General features: G+C 41.4%; 2 protein-coding genes across 2 annotated transcripts; one reads left to right on the top strand and one right to left on the bottom strand.

Moving 5' to 3' along the window:
* Positions 1-113: 113 nt before the first annotated feature.
* Positions 114-12,875, top strand: Kdm5 (Lysine demethylase 5). Its single transcript, XM_064698062.1, has 4 exons — positions 114-292; positions 4,698-6,294; positions 6,455-7,869; positions 8,490-12,875. Exons 2-4 carry the CDS (start codon positions 4,755-4,757, stop codon positions 11,298-11,300), a joined length of 5,766 nt encoding a protein of 1,921 aa, XP_064554132.1. The 5' UTR covers positions 114-292; positions 4,698-4,754; the 3' UTR covers positions 11,301-12,875.
* Positions 12,876-15,104: 2,229 nt separating this feature from the next.
* On the bottom strand, positions 15,105-18,927 carry ifc (delta4-sphingolipid-FADS-like protein ifc). Its single transcript, XM_064698292.1, has 2 exons — positions 18,352-18,927; positions 15,105-16,250 (listed from the first exon to the last, which is right to left on the bottom strand). Exons 1-2 carry the CDS (start codon positions 18,747-18,749, stop codon positions 15,683-15,685), a joined length of 966 nt encoding a protein of 321 aa, XP_064554362.1. The 5' UTR covers positions 18,750-18,927; the 3' UTR covers positions 15,105-15,682.
* Positions 18,928-19,195: the final 268 nt, after the last annotated feature.

The following is a 19,195-nucleotide window of genomic DNA, read 5'->3' as shown; positions in this document are numbered from 1 at the left end:
TACTTAACAGAATATACTCCCACATTTAAGCGAGCCTACATATTGACTTTGGTATTTTCTGTATGTATTCTTGCGGCATTACGGTATTTAAATAAGCACAATAGTTAGCCACACTGATTTTCATCGTCGTGTGCAGTTGAAAAGGCAGTAGAGAAGATCAGTACCAAGAAAATAAATATAACAATTAAATACAAATAAAATTTATTAAGTGCTGTGTGCGTGGATCTATGAGATATTTCGGGCAAGTGCACGCATACAAACAGCGTGCTCGGCCCCATTACCTATGACGACAGTGAGTTTAGTTTTCTTCCACTTCTACCCTCTGTGTATGCGTGCGTGTGTGAGTTTCGCTGATGGCTGAAGCTGAAAATGTTTAATTAGCAGGCGAAATATGGACAAAACGCATACATATAATACGCCAAGCCCAAAACGTTGCAACAAATCAAGCGAAACCCTATGAAAAGTCTAAAGTTAATAAGTGCGCCCTGAAAAGACAATTGGAATCAACCCCCCGCGTTTTAATCAAAGAAAAAAACTTGTATGTGTGCGGCTGCTGCTGCGACCACTGCTAGCAGCGCAGTTTACAAAAAAAAAATTATAATAAAAAGTGAAAATATAGTTATGAAGGCAAACCTTTGCTGCAGATTTGATACAATATTTTTCGTGAATTTTCCGTGAATTTATAATAAGCTCACGCAAACAGAGAGGCAGTGGAGCAGCGTTGTAAAGTGCGTTCTCAGCCTTTGGTCGCCATCACAGCAGAGACGTTGCCGTCGACGTCGCTGCCTGCCTCCTGTGCGTGCGTGTGTGTGTCTAGCGCAGTTAATCCCTACAAATATTGTGATCCCACGCTTGAAATATCAATTTCAATTACAGGCCACTTACTAATTATGCAAAGTATATAAATTTGTAAAAGTACAGTGTTGCATTTACACACACAGCCACACACACACATCACAGTATGCTTGAACATATATTATACATACAAACATAAAACATTTCAATGTGCAATATGGTGGACAGTGCGTAAAAATCACAACGTCGACGTCAACGTTTGTTAACTGCTTACTATTTGTAGTAGACATTGTTGTTGTTGCTGCTGCTGTTACTGGGCTTGGTTGGCAACGAAAAACAGTTTTTTGAGCAGTGCTTTCAGATGCAGCTAAGCCAAGTACATTAAATCAATTGCATTTGACAAAGTAAAAAGACTTTTAGTGCTAATTTCGCTAAACATACATACAAATTTATGTATGTATAAAGAAATACTGTTGTGTGCTTCTATACGTATACCTGTGCGCGCTCGTGTGTGTGTGTAAATTTACGTGTGTGTGTTCGGCTGAAAATGGAAATTATATAAAACCCCTTTCTGTGTGCGTGAGGCGCTTTAGATTAAAACAGCATGCGGCTGTTAAGCTTTAATTATTTTCATCAAACTCACACACAGAAAAACTAACGATCAATATGGCAACATAAGTTGTCGAAAATCGTTGGCAACTTCGCAAAGACTTTGTGAAATTCTGATAGTTGGCAAGCGTGCAGCGTTCACATTTTACCAATCAATAATTTTTGCAAACGTCAATTAAAGCAAAAAAAATTGTGGCAAGAAAAAATGAAGGGAAAATAAACATGCAGAGCATACGCACTCACGCACTCCCTATGCCATCTCTCATTTGTACATACACAGAAATACGGTACTCGTTGCTCTCACGCAGAGAGAGTCTGCCTGTCTGTCTGTCGTTCTGATCAAGGAAATGACAAAACTACACAACACTCACACTTTACTCTCGTGCTTGCTTACTCCCTGCTTTTTGCATTGACGTTGTTCTTTTTTTTTTTTTGGGGTGGTGGTGGCAACGTCGCCCCACTTTTGTATGCGAACCTTTTCTATAAGTGTGTGTGTAAACTGTAACAACAACCACCAAAGGCAAAGCTTTTTTGCCCAGCGACTGCTACGGCGGCTTCCTTTTGTCTATTTGGACGCTGGAAAAAAACCTTAACCGGAACTTTAACGTCGCTGCCGGCGTCGATGCCGACACCGACGTTTTTCAATATGGCTTCTTTTACCATTTCAATTTCATCACACAATAAATATAAACATTTTGCATGTGCCCAGTAGTTTCGCCTGGAAAAACATACGCAATTAATGTTGGACGGCAAGAGCTTTTCCAGCAGCAGTAACAGCTAAACCAACGGTTTGAGTGCGTGCGCTGCTAAGAACAAATGGTTTTACAATTTTTCTTACATATGGATATGCGCGTGTATGTACAATCATATATGTACGCATGTAAGTACGTACATATGTATGTATTGAATTGGTAAGTTCTGTTGCTATCGGTCGTTATGTTATACATGCACACTGAATAAGGTGTGTACATACTAACATATGTACATGTATGTATATATATTTATTTTATGTTCGTATGTTTTGCGCTCCACTTTTCTATGCAACAAATTAATTTTTTCCTGTTGCACGATTCCAACATGCGCCACATACACACACAATTTATTTATGAAAACAAAAAAATAAGTGCGAGAATATTAATTGAACTCCTCTTGTTAGTTTTGTCAAAGTATGATGATGTACGGCCTGTGCTTGTGCTTGTGATAGTGTTAGTGTACAAAAGAAAACTAAATAAAATAATATGCCATGTAATGTACATACATTACCAACGCTGCAATTGTGCGCTGCATCTAAACTTAACTCCCACTCGCACAATTGCCTCGCTCATTGCTCACTCACACTCGTTGACTCTCTCTCACGTCACGCCGCCGCAAGCTCAAAAGCCACCCCCATCCCGTCGGCCCCTAGTAAGCATTGGGTGTTCTTTGATCACGTAGAAGCGTTTGCTTGTCATCTGTTTATGTGTATGTGTGTGTGCCATTTTTGCGATTTGCTTGCCACCCGGTAAAACAGTTGGCAACACTGGACAGGTGGTAAGATTTTCCATCTGATGATATGTTTATATATCCATCCGAATACAAACATACGTTATTAAAAGAAAGTTTATCGTAATTTTCGTGAAATTTTATCCACTCATCTACTTGTGTGTCAGAACTTAACGAAACATTGTACCACAAATTCGCATTACAATAGAATATTTGTTTATCGATATTTGTTACTGTGCTAACAGTTTTCTTAAATGTTATTTATTTGTTTAAGACTTCGCGAAAGCTTTGGCCTTCCAGTTTGTTTCTATGCGAACTGGCCACGCGTTCAACATTTAATTTGAATATTGATTTAATTTGGTAGAGGGGGTGGCGGGCTCGGTCTGGTTGCAGTGAAATAATAATGCTAAAAAAAAATTGTTATTTAGCTGCTGAGGCGTCAACAGTCATGACCTTACCTACATGTCATTTTTTACCCTGTATACAAAAAACTTGTTTACTAAATATGTATAATAGAATTATAGTTGTAAAAAGAGTCAACGACTTTGCTAATAAGAAATATATAGATTATACCTGATCCGGGCCATACCTGATCTTTATTCGAATAAAATCTCTACTAATAAACGGCTCACTTGGACGGCCTCCTTCTTCAACCGGTTTATTTTTTTTTTAGTAACCAAAATTTTCCATACTTTTTCCATTGAATTTTTGTTTTTCTGTGGTTTTTCTTATATATTCCAAATATTCCAGGTAAAAAAACTGGAACTAAAGGTGTTTGCTCCAAAAAGTTTTTTCTGTTTTTGTTTGCAACATTTCATAATAATAATGGAAGACATTTTAGATTATCTGGTCAGTGTTTTCTTTTAAAATTTAAAAATATAGTTTTAGCTCTTATATAAGAACTAGTATTATAAAACTATATAAAATGAGGATTATTTATTCATGATCCGATGCATTTTTGTGCTGCTGATTTTTTGTTATCTGTGTCAAGTTGCGTGTGGTCTGGCTATTAAATGTCTTAAATGTTGAGGGTGCAAACATACATTTTGTATTATTGCAATTTTATTTTTATCAATATCAAAACGTACGCTGATAATGTAATCAAGCTTCAGACGAACTAACCCGACTACAAATGCACATGCAGGCAGTGCCAATGCTTGTATGTGTGCGTATGCTTTGTGTGTGTGTGAGTTTGTAGAATAGTCTCCGATTTTAATGCCAGAATGGAACGACACACAACCCCCACGTTTAAACGACAAGAGGCGCTCACACACACACACACACTAATTCTATAAATGCCGTTTACTGTTTTTGTTTACCTACCTGACTGCCAGTACGAGAGGGGTTGTGCGCTTCTGTGTGTGTGTGTGTGTGTGTGTGTGTTTACTCTCTCTCTCTTTCACTTATACTCTTGCAATTACAACTTTTCACTTGCGTTCGTTCATGCGTTTAAACCATATGAAAAAGGTTGGCTGGTTGTTCTTGGCGCAGTGTTGAGCAGTGTTCCAAAACACACACACTTGTAACTCTGAGCTATGCCTGTCTGTTGGTCACACTTGGCAGGCAGGCAGGCAGGCCGAAAACTAGAAAATGGCCATGTCTATTGAGATTGTGGATTTTTCAACCCCAAAAAACAAACTGAAATGTATACGGGAGTCAATGAGTTACATTTACTAATAACTGTGATTTTGAGCGAGCAACTAGAAAGTACATAGAACTAATAGACGCGTTTATTGAAAAATAAATATACAAAACATCATTCCATATTTTAATTGTTGTTGACTAAACGGCATTCTATACTCATTTTGCAGAGCTGAACAAAGGGTCAGCAGCCGTTGCAGCAGTACATTTGAAATCGAAAGCCCCACATGTCCGCCAAAGCCGAGGCGGACAATCTAGCCGCCAGCGCCACTGGCGGCGGCTCAGGAGGCGGTAATAGCAACTCCAATGGCACCGTAACACCAGCGCGACGCCTGCGCACACGCAACTCAACCGGTGGCAGTGGCAGCGAGTCGGCCAAAAAGAACACCAACAACAGTAGCCACAATAATAATAACAACAATACCAACAACAACAATAATAATAATAACGAATCAGCTGCAACGGGCAATGATGGTTCAGCAGCAACAACAGGAATAATGCCAACATCAGCTGGTGGCGGCGGTGGTGCAGCCACCGGTGGTGGTGCTGCTGCTGCAACAGGAGCGACTCCCAACTCCGTGGAACGCCCCATGCCCAGCGTGCCGATGAATCATGCCAGCAGCAGTGTTTCGGCCAGCAAGAAATATCATAATAGCTGTCCGCATCCAACGCCCACAGTGCACAAGAAGTCGCTGCACACGAAGCCGCATAGCAGCAATAAATTTGATCAGGGCAAGAACGAGGAATTCCATTTTGATACGCCGCCCGAGTGTCCAGTGTTCCGGCCGACAGCGGAGGAGTTTAAAAATCCATTGGCATACATTAGCAAAATACGCTCCATAGCTGAGAAATGTGGCATTGCCAAGATATTACCGCCGGAGAAATGGTCACCGCCATTTGCTGTCGATGTGGATAAGTTACGTTTTGTACCACGCGTCCAGCGTCTCAATGAATTGGAGGCCAAGACGCGTGTCAAATTGAATTTTTTGGATCAAATCGCCAAATTCTGGGAGCTGCAAGGCTCCTCCCTGAAAATCCCCATGGTGGAGCGCAAAGCTCTAGATCTATATACTCTGCACCGCATTGTGCAGGAGGAGGGCGGCATGGAGCAGACCACCAAGGAGCGCAAATGGGCCAAAGTGGCCAATCGTATGCAGTATCCATCCAGCAAAAGTGTTGGTGCCACACTCAAAGCCCACTACGAGCGAATACTACATCCCTTTGAGGTCTACACCTCTGGTAAGGTATTGGGACCTGGCGCGGCACCTACTGCCGTGAACGCAACGCCCGTCAAGCTCGAGGATGTTGGCACCGATTACAAGGCCCATGAAATACCCACACGTCAGCAAATCGCGCCGCCAAATGAAAGTAATACGCGTCGCTCCAAGCGCTTTGGCAATTCAAATGCCAGCTGCGGCCTAACCACGGCCAAACCAGGCGCTGCTGCAGTCACCATCAAAACAGAAACCAAGGAAGATTTTAAACGCGATCTTTTGAGCAGCTTCAATGCAGTCAATACTGGTGGTGGTGCCGCAGGCGTTGGTCAATCAGGCGGCTGCGGGGCAACAACACCTGCACCCAATACACGTGCCACCCAAAAGAAAGCCAGCACAGAGCCACAGCAACCGCTTATCGATCCGCTCATGAAGTACATCTGTCACATCTGCAATCGCGGCGACGTCGAGGAGTGCATGCTGCTCTGTGACGGTTGCGACGATAGCTATCATACCTTCTGCTTATTGCCACCATTGAGCAGCATACCAAAAGGTGAGTTCAAGTTCGGCATTTCATTTCATGTACTCTTCCAATTGAGCGTAATCTTCATGTGGTTATCATGGTCTTAAATAATAATTAAGGTGCAGGGAATCTGCTTATATAGTATTTGTGTTAATTCTAATATTTCTTCGTTGTTTTTTCTATCGACCAGGTGAATGGCTGTGCCCACGTTGCGTTGTGGAGGAGGTGAGCAAGCCGCAGGAAGCTTTTGGTTTTGAGCAGGCCGAGCGTGAGTACACATTGCAGCAGTTTGGTCAGATGGCCGATCAGTTTAAGCAGGAATACTTTCGCAAACCGGTGCACTTGGTGCCCACGGAGATGGTGGAGCGCGAATTCTGGCGTATTGTCTCCTCGATTGATGAGGATGTGACTGTGGAATATGGCGCTGATTTGCATACAATGGATCATGGCTCTGGTTTTCCCACAAAGAGCTCCCATTATTTGCTGCCCGGTGATCAGGAGTATGCCGAATCCAGTTGGAATTTAAATAATCTACCGCTGCTGGAGGACTCAATACTGGGACATATTAATGCTGATATTAGCGGCATGAATGCGCCCTGGATGTATGTGGGCATGTGCTTTGCTGCCTTCTGCTGGCACAACGAGGATCACTGGAGCTATTCGATTAACTATTTGCATTGGGGCGAGCCAAAGACTTGGTACGGTGTGCCCGGCTCCTGTGCCGAACAGTTCGAGGAGACTATGAAACGCGCCGCGCCCGAGCTATTCTCCTCTCAGCCCGATTTGCTGCATCAACTGGTCACGATTATGAATCCCAATATATTGATGAACAATGGTGTACCCGTCTATCGTACCGATCAGCATGCCGGCGAATTTGTCATTACCTTTCCGCGGGCCTATCATGCCGGCTTTAATCAGGGCTACAATTTCGCCGAGGCCGTCAACTTTGCGCCCGCAGATTGGCTTAAAATGGGACGCGAATGCGTCAATCATTATTCAATGCTGCGTCGCTTCTGTGTTTTCTCGCACGATGAGCTAGTCTGCAAGATGGCCTTGGAGCCGGCCAAGCTGACTTTTGGCATTGCCACCGCTTGCTATATAGACATGGCCGAGATGGTCGACACGGAGAAGAAGCTGCGCAAATCTCTGCTGGAATGGGGCGTCACACGCGCCGAACGTCGCGCCTTCGAACTGGTCAACGATGATGAGCGCCATTGCCAGGAGTGCAACACCACCTGCTTTCTATCGGCCGTTGCCTGCGAGTGCAACGATAAGCTGATTGTCTGCCTGCGCCACTACACCGTACTCTGCGGCTGTGCGCCAGAGAAGCATACGCTCATCTATCGCTATACGCTGGACGAGATGCCGCTGATGCTGCAGAAGTTAAAGGTAAAGGCACACAGCTTCGAGCGTTGGCTATCCCGCTGTCGCGACATTGTCGATGCACATACGCCCACATCGGTGACGCTGTCCGAGCTGCAGGAGCTCTGCAAGGAGGCCGAGACCAAAAAGTTTCCCTCATCCCTGCTCATCGATCGGCTCAATGCAGCGGCCATTGAGGCGGAGAAATGTGTCACGGTTATACAACAGCTGGGCATTAATAAGGTAAGAGATTGTTCCTTAATCGTACTTGCTTATATATTTAATATTCAATATTTTACTTGTGAAAATTGCATCTTTTTACAAAAATAATTTAGTTAGTAAGAATATAATATCGCAATATTTTCCTTCTTTTTGAATATCTTTTTTTTTAAATGATTTTTTTTATATTCAAAATTGGTTTTTTTTTAACTGTACGAAATTCCGTATGGACGCAATTCTACTCTACCCAGACATTTTGATATATAATTAGCACCTGCGTATATCCATTTTGTCAGCCGCTTAAAAGGACAAATCTTTGACCCTATAAATATATATATATATACTTATGGTATATAATAATTATATTTACATGGGAAATTCACAGGCATTCCTCAATGGAAATAAAAGCTGATTTCATCTTTTTTTTACTCAATATTTTTTTTTATACATATGTACATAATAATTTCATTCCTTTGAGAACTAATGGTTTTTTTTTATTGTAAAAAAACCAACTTATGCCTCACTAAGTCTCCTCTTTAGCTTTGCTTTATTATATTAATTAATTGATTTATCATATACATAAATATTATGTATAGTTGTAGATTAACGATTAAAAACTTAAATTTGAATTGTATATATTGAAGGTGCGCACCCGCTCCGATCACAACCAGGAAGCAGCACAGTATAAGCTGACCATGGAGGAGTTGGAGTTGTTTGTACAGGAAATCGATAATCTGTGCTGCATCATCGATGAGGGAGCCTCGGTGCGTGAGCTGCTTGTGCTGGGACGACAGTTTGTGGAACGCGCCGATTCGCAGCTGCAGCTATCGCTTGAGGCGCTCGAGGAGAACGATTTGGAGACGCTCATCAATGAGGGCAGCTCGTTGCGCATTGAGCTCCAGCAGCTGGATCATTTGCAGAAGCGTCTTAAACAATGCAAATGGTACAAACGCTCCCAGGGCTTGCGCGAGACCAGCTCGAAGCTGACCTACAAAGATGTGAAGAACCTGCTGCATACGGCAGCCGCTGATCTGGATCCGACCGATCCGTATGTGGATCGTGAGATGCGTAAACTGCAGCAAATTGGCGCCGCAATCGAGGCATGGGAATCACAGGCAGCTAAATATTTTCGACGACTCAATCAGCAGCATGAGCTGGCCGAGATTGAGCAGTTTCTTAAGTCCGCCAGCGAAATCAATGGGCAGGTGCCGTCGCATGGCGTCTTAAAGGATGCACTGCGCAAGGCACGGGAATGGCTGCGTGCCGTGGAGCAATTGCAGCAGAATAATCATGTCACCTACTGTCACACGCTGGAGGCGATGATAGACCGTGGCCTCAATATACCCATCCAGCTGGAGGAACTCGGTCGCATGCAGGGCCATTTGAGCAGTGCACATCAGTGGAAGGAGAATACGGCGCGTGCGTTCCTGAAGAAGGGCACATTCTATACGCTGCTGGAGGTGCTGATGCCACGTGCAGATGCCATCAATATTGACTCGGATCTCAAGCCGCGTTTCCAAGATGATTTCCTAAAGGACAAGAATCCCGCCGAAATTGTGGCCAGCTTCAAGCATGCCGAGGAGCAGGAATTGCGCGATATGCGCGATCTAAGGCGCCAGAATATGACCAAGAATCCCTTGCGCGACGTCTTCTGTCTATGCAAGTCCGAATTTCGTGGCCTCATGCACAATTGCCAGCTGTGCCGTGATTGGTTTCACGAGGATTGCGTGCCGCCCGTCCCGGCTGCCCAGCCACTGATGGCCCAACAAAATGGCAATAGTAATGGAGAAGCAATTAATGGTGGAGGTGCACCAATGCCGGCGCAAGAAAAGTGGCTGTGTCCGAGCTGTGTGCGCTCGAAGCGTCCACGTCTGGAGACCATCCTGCCGCTGCTCGTGCAGCTGCAACAGCTGCCCATTCGTCTACCTGAGGATGAGGCTTTGCGTTGTTTGGCGGAGCGTGCCATGAACTGGCAGGATCGTGCACGCAAAGCGCTCAGTAGTCCCGACGTCAGCGCCGCTCTAGATGCCATTTTGGCTCAACATCAGAAGCGTCGCACGGAGAGCACCAGCTGCGGCGCCGCCGTGCTGGGCAACATAAGCAGTCCGAGGAAGCCGCGACGTTCGCACAATCTGTCCAAGCAGGAAGCCAACAATGCGGGGCGTTCCGAGTCAGATAACGAAGATAATGGGGATGATGTGGATGACGATGACGACGATGATGAATGCCGGCTTCGCATTGTGGAGGACGGGTATAGCAATGACGAGGACGAGCAGCTGCCGCGACTGGCGACTAACAATGTGCAAAACACCAGCAACAACAACAGCAGCAGCAATAGCACTGATCTCTTAAAACTGCTCTCCGAAAGCGAAATTGAGAATCTGCTCGAGCTAATGATGGAGGGCGATTTGTTAGAGGTATCGCTGGATGAGACGCAAGAGCTGTGGCGCATACTCGAAACGATGCCGCCGACAACGCTGCAAGCCGAGGCAAAATCGCGTGTCGCTCAACATTTACAACAACACCGTCAGCAGCAGCAGCAAATCCAGGCGACAACAGGCACACTGGCAACAACCACGTCCAGCATACACAGCGGCGCTGAGGATTCCAATGATAGCCTGCTTGTGCAGAATAGTCCGAGTCCCGGCGCTGGTGGCGGCGCTGCGCAGACGGCGGTGCGCAATAAAAAACGTCGCTCCAATGATGCCAGCAGCGCCAATGTGGCTGTGCCGCGCAAGAAACAGAATACGCCCAAACAGACGCCGGGCAAAAAGTCGCAAGCGGTGCGCAAGAGTGACAGCAAGGCAAGCAGCTCGCCCGGTGTCGATGCGGATGCGGAGAACAAGCAGGCAAACGGTGGCAATACAACGGCGGCAACAACGCCAACGACACCGGGCGCAGCGACACCAACAGCTGGCGCCACGCCCATACCAGCATCCGGCCACAAGAAGCGCAAACGCACCACAACAACAACAACAGCAACAACAAACAATAATAATAATAACAACAACAACAACAACAATAACAACAGCAGCAACAACGGCAGCGGCAATGCCGGCAACACACCGACCACCGCAACGGGCAACAACAATCCAACAACAGGTGGCGCTGGTGGTGGCCAGAAAAAGCATGCGCAACGCACACAGCAAACGGCACAGGAGGACGACGAAGAGGAATGCCGTGCCGAGAATTGCCATAAGCCAACCGGACGTGAGGTGGACTGGGTGCAGTGCGATGGCGGCTGCAACGAATGGTTTCACATGTACTGTGTGGGCCTGAATCGTAGTCAAATTAAGGCCGACGATGATTACATTTGTATTCGCTGCTCGAAAACGGTCAGCGTCGGCGTCGCTGGCGGCAGCAGCAGTCTAACGGTGACCACAACGACAACCAGCAGCCTGACATTGAGCACAGGAACGCCAGGCAAGCAGCGAGCAGCGCAGTCGGCGCGGTAGAGTGGAGAAAATCGAGTTAGCTGATTGGATCGCAAGCAACCCAAGAAAAACAACAACAACATCAATTTGACAACGGTTGGCAGCACCTTCGATTAAAGCTTGTAATTTATCGATAAACTGCTATCGCAGTGTTTATACACATGTTTATCACACACACATAGACAAAACGAACACACACACACACACACAGAGAGAAAAGAGCAGCCAACACTCACGCAACGTTATGCGTTAAACGGTATTTACTAAGTTTTAGTAAAAAAAAAAGTCACTTAAACGTTTTTTGTAGTACATATTTACTAATTATTGCTATTATAACGCAAACGTATTTCAAAATGCAAATATGAGGAGAAAATTAACACACACACACACATACACACACGCAAACACAATTGAAAAGTAACTAATTATGTGAAAATTCAATTCAACTGTAAAATGCAAAATATCAACAAATTTTGTATGTGTAGGCGCGGTACACATTTTACGTTCGTTTAACGTTCTATTATATTCACTTTATGTAAATATATATATATTTAGGTATATATATATATTTATATATACATACATATAATTAATTACCATTACCTGCTACTATTAGTTTTTGTTAATTTAATTTACAGTTTGTGTTCGCTTTAAGTTTTGTGCGACGCGCGCGCGTTTTTTACGTTTCTTTTTTATCATTTCATTCAAAGAACAACTTTAAAACAAAAACAATTTACATATTTTTACTTCTGTACAGTTTTTCTGTTTACTTAAAGTGAAAAGCCAAGTAAAATTTAATTGTTAACTTATACATATTAATATATATATATTTATTTATATATATATATATATATATTATCTTCCAATTTATATGCGATAATTTTGGTCGCGTGGCGCGCTGTAATCAATTTTTCTCTTGTATGTTTTATTTGTTTTTCCTATTAAAGAACAATTGATTTAAATAAAAATAAAAAAAAAATGTAGCATAAATACACAAGATAAATCTAAAACAAAACAAAAAATAAGGAAGAAAAACCAACAAAAACAAAACACTTGATGATGAAACAAATACATCATATAATACATTTAATATAAATAAATTGCAGCCCTAATGCTAAGTTTACATTTAAATAAAAATGGAAATAAAAAATTGTATAATTTTTAATTTAAATCTAGTAAGCTGATTAGAGAACAACACACTTTGAGAAAAGAAAGAAAAAAACCGAAAAAAAATTGCAAAAAAAAATATATAACTTCTTAACGTACAACAACAAGCTTAGAATTATGCGGTAGAAAAAGAAAAAAACAAACACTTTGTAAAATCATTTTTTAAGCGTGTAAAAAAATCGAGCGGGATATCAACATCCAAAACAGCCCAAACAAAAATATAAAGAAAATAATTAAAGAAAGAAGAAAAATACCCTAACATATTAAGGCACAACCATTTTATTTAATTAAGCCAACACTGTACGATTTCTTTCAACGAACCGACTCCACAACAAATCAAACCCTACCGCCCCTCCACAAGACCCCCCAAATATGTAATTCTATTATACATATAAATAAATTATATATAAATAGTATTTAAAAAAGAAATTAGTCATTATGTGTTTTTCTTTAGCTTATTATGTAAGTTAAGCTCAATGTATGTATGCATGAATATGTCACTTACTTTTCACCTATATCTGTCAGCACTTGAGTTTGACCTACGCCTTGGCTAACACGTGCACCAGGCCAAATGACAAATTGCCAGTTAGTCATTGGTTTGGTAATATGCTTACCGTCTACCAGGTATGTGTGGTTGGCTTTAGGCTAGACTAATGGGAAGCACCTGGCGTTGCGATAACACCTTTTATATGGAAATAGATATCGTCGTTGCTTGTTTGTAAACATAAATTATTATTGTAGCTCAAAATGGCAAACTTTATGACAAATATTTCGTCAACAGTGTGCAGAAATATTTAACTGTTTATTAAATCAACAGCTAACCAAGCACATTTTGGTTGTGAAAAGTGTTTTACCTGGTTTGCCTGGAGTAGAACTAGTTTTTTTTTCATATTACTGCCTGCTGAATATGTAAAATTACGTTGCAAGCTACTTTAACTGCATTGTAAGCATTAACCATGAGCTTTCAGTGTTGGTCAAGCGTTTGGCTAAACACTGTAAAGACTATGTTAAAGCAGCTTCAGAGTAACACTTCATTCCAGGAATTAAAGTCTCTTCGAATCGTCGGACATATTATTTGTTTTAATATCACGTTATTTGAGTACTTCTGGCTTATTACATCATTTGAATTGATAACACAGTTTTGAACATCCGCCCGCTTTTCACTTGAATCACTTACTAAGTAGTTGATGAATGACTCATGAAAAACTCTGTTGACAAAAATTCGTAGCCGCGATTAAACCTATTTTAAGATTGTGTCCCCAATGCACCTAAACGTAATTTTTGCCGATTAGCCGTTATCTCAATTAGGCCAAAAAAAGCCAAATATGGTATTGCACTTATCGCTCGATTGTAAATAAACGTACCGCTTTTTAGATTGTCAGCTCTTCATAACATAGAAGGAGAATTGTGGATAATTTTATTGTGATTATCTCTTGGAGCTTAAATTTCTCACATTTAGATCCAAAATGTCGAGCTCCTACAGATTTCTAAAATTTAAATTAATTCTCTTGATAGAAATATAGCTTTATATTTTAAAGATTTCCTATGTTAGGACCTAAAATACATTTTAAATGTATTCAGAAATTAAAATAATACCGTAATGAAATTTAAGCACAAAAGCCATATGATATTATTTTCAGTAAATTCATATGTATTTCACATATGTAAAACTATGAACATGTATATGCAAAAGATTAATTGAAAATCATTTTTTACAGTGTATCTAACTGCTTTTAAGGAACTTTAAATTTATGCTCATGCCCTTAAGCAGCAAATAATCAGCCCAACACTTTGTTTTCTGTTTAACTTCATCAAATATTCATTCATACTCCAAATTGGTAAGTTGCATCACTTCATTAAGCTCACAAGTAAGAGGTTCTAGTCGAGAGCTCCCGACTAGGGGATACCCTGATCCCTCTTCTTCCGACAGGCGATAGGTATAGAATGAAAGATACTTGATATATATATACTATTCTAGAACCTACATGTCAAGTTTGGCGACTCTAGCTCTTATTATATACCAAAATTGCTCAAAAAACAGGATTCCGATATCGATTTTTATCGATTACTTGGAAACGGGGCAAGTTATCGAATATCGGTATATAAACTCGATCTGCGCGGGCACTAGAAGGACCTACAGCTAAAGTTTCAACTCTCTAGCTCTTATAGGTTCTGATATCCTTTTATACATACGGACGGACGGACGGACGGACAGACAGACGGACATGGCTAGATCGACTCGGCTATTGATGCTGATCAAGAGTATATACACTTTATGGATACGCTTCCTTCTGCCTGTTACGTACATTTGCACAAATACATTATACCCTTTTTTATCCATTTTTAATGGGTTCAGGGTATAAGAAGTCGGTTATAGCGGAAAGTTTCTATTTGATATTATGTAAAGCTTTAAAAAAAGACAAGGCCAATTAGGCGTTTCGTGTGGAAGCCTTTTAGAGGGCATGTTATGTGCTGTATCGTGCGCTTATCAATCGCACGCAGCATTTTATCAGCTTCAATTGAAGTCAATCAGGCAATGGCAATTGCGAGCTGCATGTTCCAAAACCATTTCACATGACACACGGAAAATATATAATTATTTTTATATATATCAAAAATAATCACCTGCTGGAAATTGAGCAACAAATGTTCAGCAAATTTCAGTTTTTTGTTGTGTTCTTTATTACATACGCATACGAGTATATGTGGACAATCGTTTCTATATTTTATATACATATATAAATTTTGTTTAGAGCTAACGCCGCGTGAAGTTGAGTTTACGTTGGTTTTAGTTTCAGTTTCACTTTTGCTTTTTAGTCACATACACTTTTTTTTGGTATTTGGATGTCAGTTACAAGAGGCTATCAAAAATAGTTGGCTGCATCTGGCGACAATATCTAAATATACAATATTTAGTTTGTTTAACACTCGCTCTCTTCAGTTATGTGTGTGTGTGTGTGTGTGTGTGTTGAGGTAACAATAATAGTTTAATAATAGCGCCTAAGCTTCACATGTTCTAATACTATAAATACGTTAAATCAAGCATTGCAAATTGTTTGCACTTAACCAAAACATTTCGTGTTGTTGATGTTGCAGTTGACAAGAAAATAATGATTTAACAAAAAAACAACAACAAAGTTCTAAGTTTCTAGTACCTAAACACTGAGATTACATAATGCCAGGAAACCGCTAGTAAAATCATTGCATCATCCGCGCCCGCGAACTGTATCGTCGCCTTAGGAGGCGAGGCCGCGCTGTCGCCGCTTGACACGCGCATAGGGACCCACGGCGGGATCCATCACAAAATCGTAGAGCACACGCGTCCAGCTGGTGTGCTGTGGCATCGTCTCATAGAACTCCTTGGCGATCCGTTTCACCTCCGGCAGCCGGGAGCCGGGCACGGCTGGAAAATCGTGATGCTCATTGTGGTAGCCCACATTGAAGGTGATCCAATTGAGCGGGCCATAATACGAATATGTCTCAAAGCCCTTGGCGAACATATAGTGCTCCGATATGAAATGCCCCGCCACCGGATGCAGACCCATCGCCAGTATGGAGCCAATCAACAGATAGGCCATCGCCTTCCAGCCAATGAAATAGACGACAGCCGCATTGAATGCCAGCTGTATGATCGTATTGATGATCTCCAGGCGTGTCGGTGGCTTCGGATTGATCACCAGCGGCCGAAAGATGTAGAAGAACGGCTGCAGGCACACCCACATAAACTTGCCAAATGTCGTGTCGAATAGTCGCGCCTCCAGCAGGGTAGGTATATCCGTATCAATCACTTCGTCGCCTTGGTAGCTGTGAGGATTAAGAAGAAAACAATTTTTAAATGGAGAAATAGGCCAATTAATCAGAACTTGATTTTTCGCATGCTCTCAATGGAATTCCCAACTATTTCGATTTGTTTACCGCATTTACCTTTGATAAAGTCCTATATAGTCTCTGTCTCTCCCACCTTGACATGAGGTTAAATTTGACAAGCGGAATTGTGGTCAACACTCATGAGCAATTGAATGTTTTTGCTATTCTTTGAGTATTCCTTATCGTATATTAAATTTAGAGTGGTTTCTGAGCATTTTTTGTTGGTCTAGACTGGGGCGATTTTTTTTTTTTAGTATGAATCAGATACTGTGCTTGTCATTTTACTCTACCTATAAACAATTGAAAATTGGAGCATTAATTATGATTTATGTGGGGAAACTAGAATGCATAGCAACAAATACCAAACGCTATCTTTATTTTATTTGTAAACAGTTTTATCAATTTGCCAAAGAAAAGCCGCTCTAAAATTCCAAAACAAAATTCTGTTTTTGGTTCATTCAATTTTAGGATTTTAATTCAAAGAGAATCAAACTTCCAACTATATCAATCATATATCTATCATCATATATCTATCATATGATATCTCTGAGATTTTCAAAGAGATTTTTGACTATTTGGTATTAAGTGAAACTATATGAATTGAAAACTTTTGCAATAAACTTCAAATACTATATTCCATTTAAAAAACTTGTTTGCCTTATCATTCGGGTATTGGCATAAACAAGGTATTCAAGCAACTAATAGATAAGATAAACGCGACCCACTAATCATTAGCACCTGGGTCCCAGACACGCGTGAGCCGAATGTGCAATTCTCTATGTCTCGGCATGTGACTCAAATTGTGGGTTATCTATCTATATTTAAGTGTGCGGCTTAAAAAGCCGGACAATTCAATGACCATAAAGATTAACGGCGTACACCTGGTCTGTTAATAAGTGGGTTCAAGAAATTCATATAAACTTCATTTATTTAGAAATGCGCTACATTCCTATATATCTTTCTTGCCAATTGCAAATCCAATTCAAATATCCGTTAAAATTCTGCTATTACATCAAAATGTTAATAACAGTGCAGTGATCTATGCCCAATGCGCAATATAAGAGTTAACATACTTATAAAGCCATCTGTCTGTAAGGTTAAATTGCTTTCGCTGTTAACATAACAGACAAATGTTGAGAGATTTTCCTTCATTTTACCTTCGAAGATAAGATTTGCTTGGACTCGAGATAGTGGATAAGATAGCCAAAGGAAGCTTATAAGAACACACTAACTTATACTCTGCGTCTCCCTGTTTCTCTTTCCTCTTTTTATAATTGAACAACAAATAAATCAATTGCTACACTCTCATTAAATCGGCATTCGAGGGGCCCGCCAAAGTGCCGGCAGCAAATGCACACAAAATGCTCGACTGATAGCCAAGAGTGAATGACTCAGATAGGGGTCGCAAACACGTAGTTGCTTTGCACAAAATAAATAAATAAATAAAATTATTATGACCAGCTACGTGACCAATTGAAACACTTCTTCAATAACGAACTTTTCTGATATAAATAAAATAGTTTAAACCCTATAAACTTTCAAATCTTATCGCAATCATAAACGCGCTATCGATGGTATACAGGCAAATCCCTAGATATTGAATATTATTTTTTGTTGACTCACAAATGCGAACGTTTCAAAAGGAAGTATTATTCAAATATACGTCGATGGCACATAAATTACAACCAAAAAGCTTTAAATGGCTTAATTATTTGAATTTTAAGGCAGACTTCTATTCACAAACAGCTTATCAGAAAGACAGAGAGAGAGAGAGAGAGAGAGAGAGAGAGATTTTATAAGGGAAATTTTTGACGAGCGGTGTTTGGGCAGTGTTGCAAAGCGGCCCTGCCGGTCTATTAACGAACAAGAAGGGTGCGGGCAGCGGGAAAAGCTCTCACATGGCTACGCCCAGAAAGCAAATACATGGACAAAGATTTAATTTGTTTTTATATGTATATAGCACATAGCGCATGTGTATTGTATATACATAACGTCATTAAATCAACCAAAAAAATCGTCAGAATCTGTTTTAGCTTACCGATGATGCTCCAGGTGATATTTCTTGAACGATATGCTCATGGGCAGTCCAATGGGTAAATTGCAAACGAAGCCCAAAATGCGATTGTGCATGGGACGGCTGTGTCCGAAGGCTAGATTGTGCGATATTTCGTGTACGGCCAGCATGAGCGAGTGATTCAGAATGCCGCCAAAGCAATAGGCCATTAACAGGAGCCACGGCCATGACAAGTCCTTGACAATGAACAGGGCCAGTATTTGGGTTAACACCATGGCGCCGGCTATCCATTTAAAGTTCGGATCATGGCCAAACAGTTTCTTGATTTGCGGATATTTCTCGAGTATGATTTTGCGACGCGAGGCATGCGGTTCTTCCGTGTAAACCCATTCGAAGTCGTTGCGCGACACTTTTTGGCCCATTTCTTTTTTTTTTTTAATATTTAATATTTTTGTTTTGTACTGTTTATGGATGTTGTTCTGTGTGGCTTGTTGTTGAGAGTTAAATGTGACGGCTTAAACACAGCGCTTTGGCATTATCGACCGATACGGCGGGCACAAAATAATAGGTGTTTTTTTTCTCACTTAAATGTAGCGACGACAACGCGACATCGGCAAAGTGAAAATTGTAAATGAAGCCGCAGCAGCGGCAAGCCACCCACATATCGAGTAGTGTTGGTAGATGCCAAAATGACATGGTTGCTTCTGAATATCGATAACAAAGCAGCTGAATGTTTTTTACAGTGCTGCCAACTCACGATATTCATTCGAAAATTCAATCTGAAATTGCGACTTTAAAATCGCAGGTGCAAATAGCAACTGCCTGCATTTAACGATTCTACCTGCCGAAATCGAAATGAATACACAGC

Source organism: Drosophila montana, unplaced genomic scaffold (assembly GCF_035044405.1).
Source record: "Drosophila montana isolate Dmon_TW-CO22-7 unplaced genomic scaffold, ASM3504440v1 contig_402_1, whole genome shotgun sequence".
Lineage (NCBI taxonomy): Eukaryota > Metazoa > Arthropoda > Insecta > Diptera > Drosophilidae > Drosophila > Drosophila montana.
Note: the sequence above shows the minus strand (reverse complement) of the source record. Positions and strands in the feature narration are given on the sequence as shown.

Excerpts from the sequence above, each read along its gene's own strand:
- Kdm5 (XM_064698062.1), top strand. The coding sequence starts at position 4,755 with ATGTCCGCCAAAGCCGAGGCGGACAATCTAGCCGCCAGCGCCACTGGC. Across the intron at positions 6,295-6,454 it reads ATTGAGCAGCATACCAAAAG|GTGAATGGCTGTGCCCACGT; the intron begins GTGAGTTCAAGT and ends TCTATCGACCAG. Across the intron at positions 7,870-8,489 it reads AACAGCTGGGCATTAATAAG|GTGCGCACCCGCTCCGATCA; the intron begins GTAAGAGATTGT and ends TATATATTGAAG.
- ifc (XM_064698292.1), bottom strand. The coding sequence starts at position 18,749 with ATGGGCCAAAAAGTGTCGCGCAACGACTTCGAATGGGTTTACACGGAA. Across the intron at positions 16,251-18,351 it reads TATCACCTGGAGCATCATCG|CTACCAAGGCGACGAAGTGA; the intron begins GTAAGCTAAAAC and ends TAATCCTCACAG.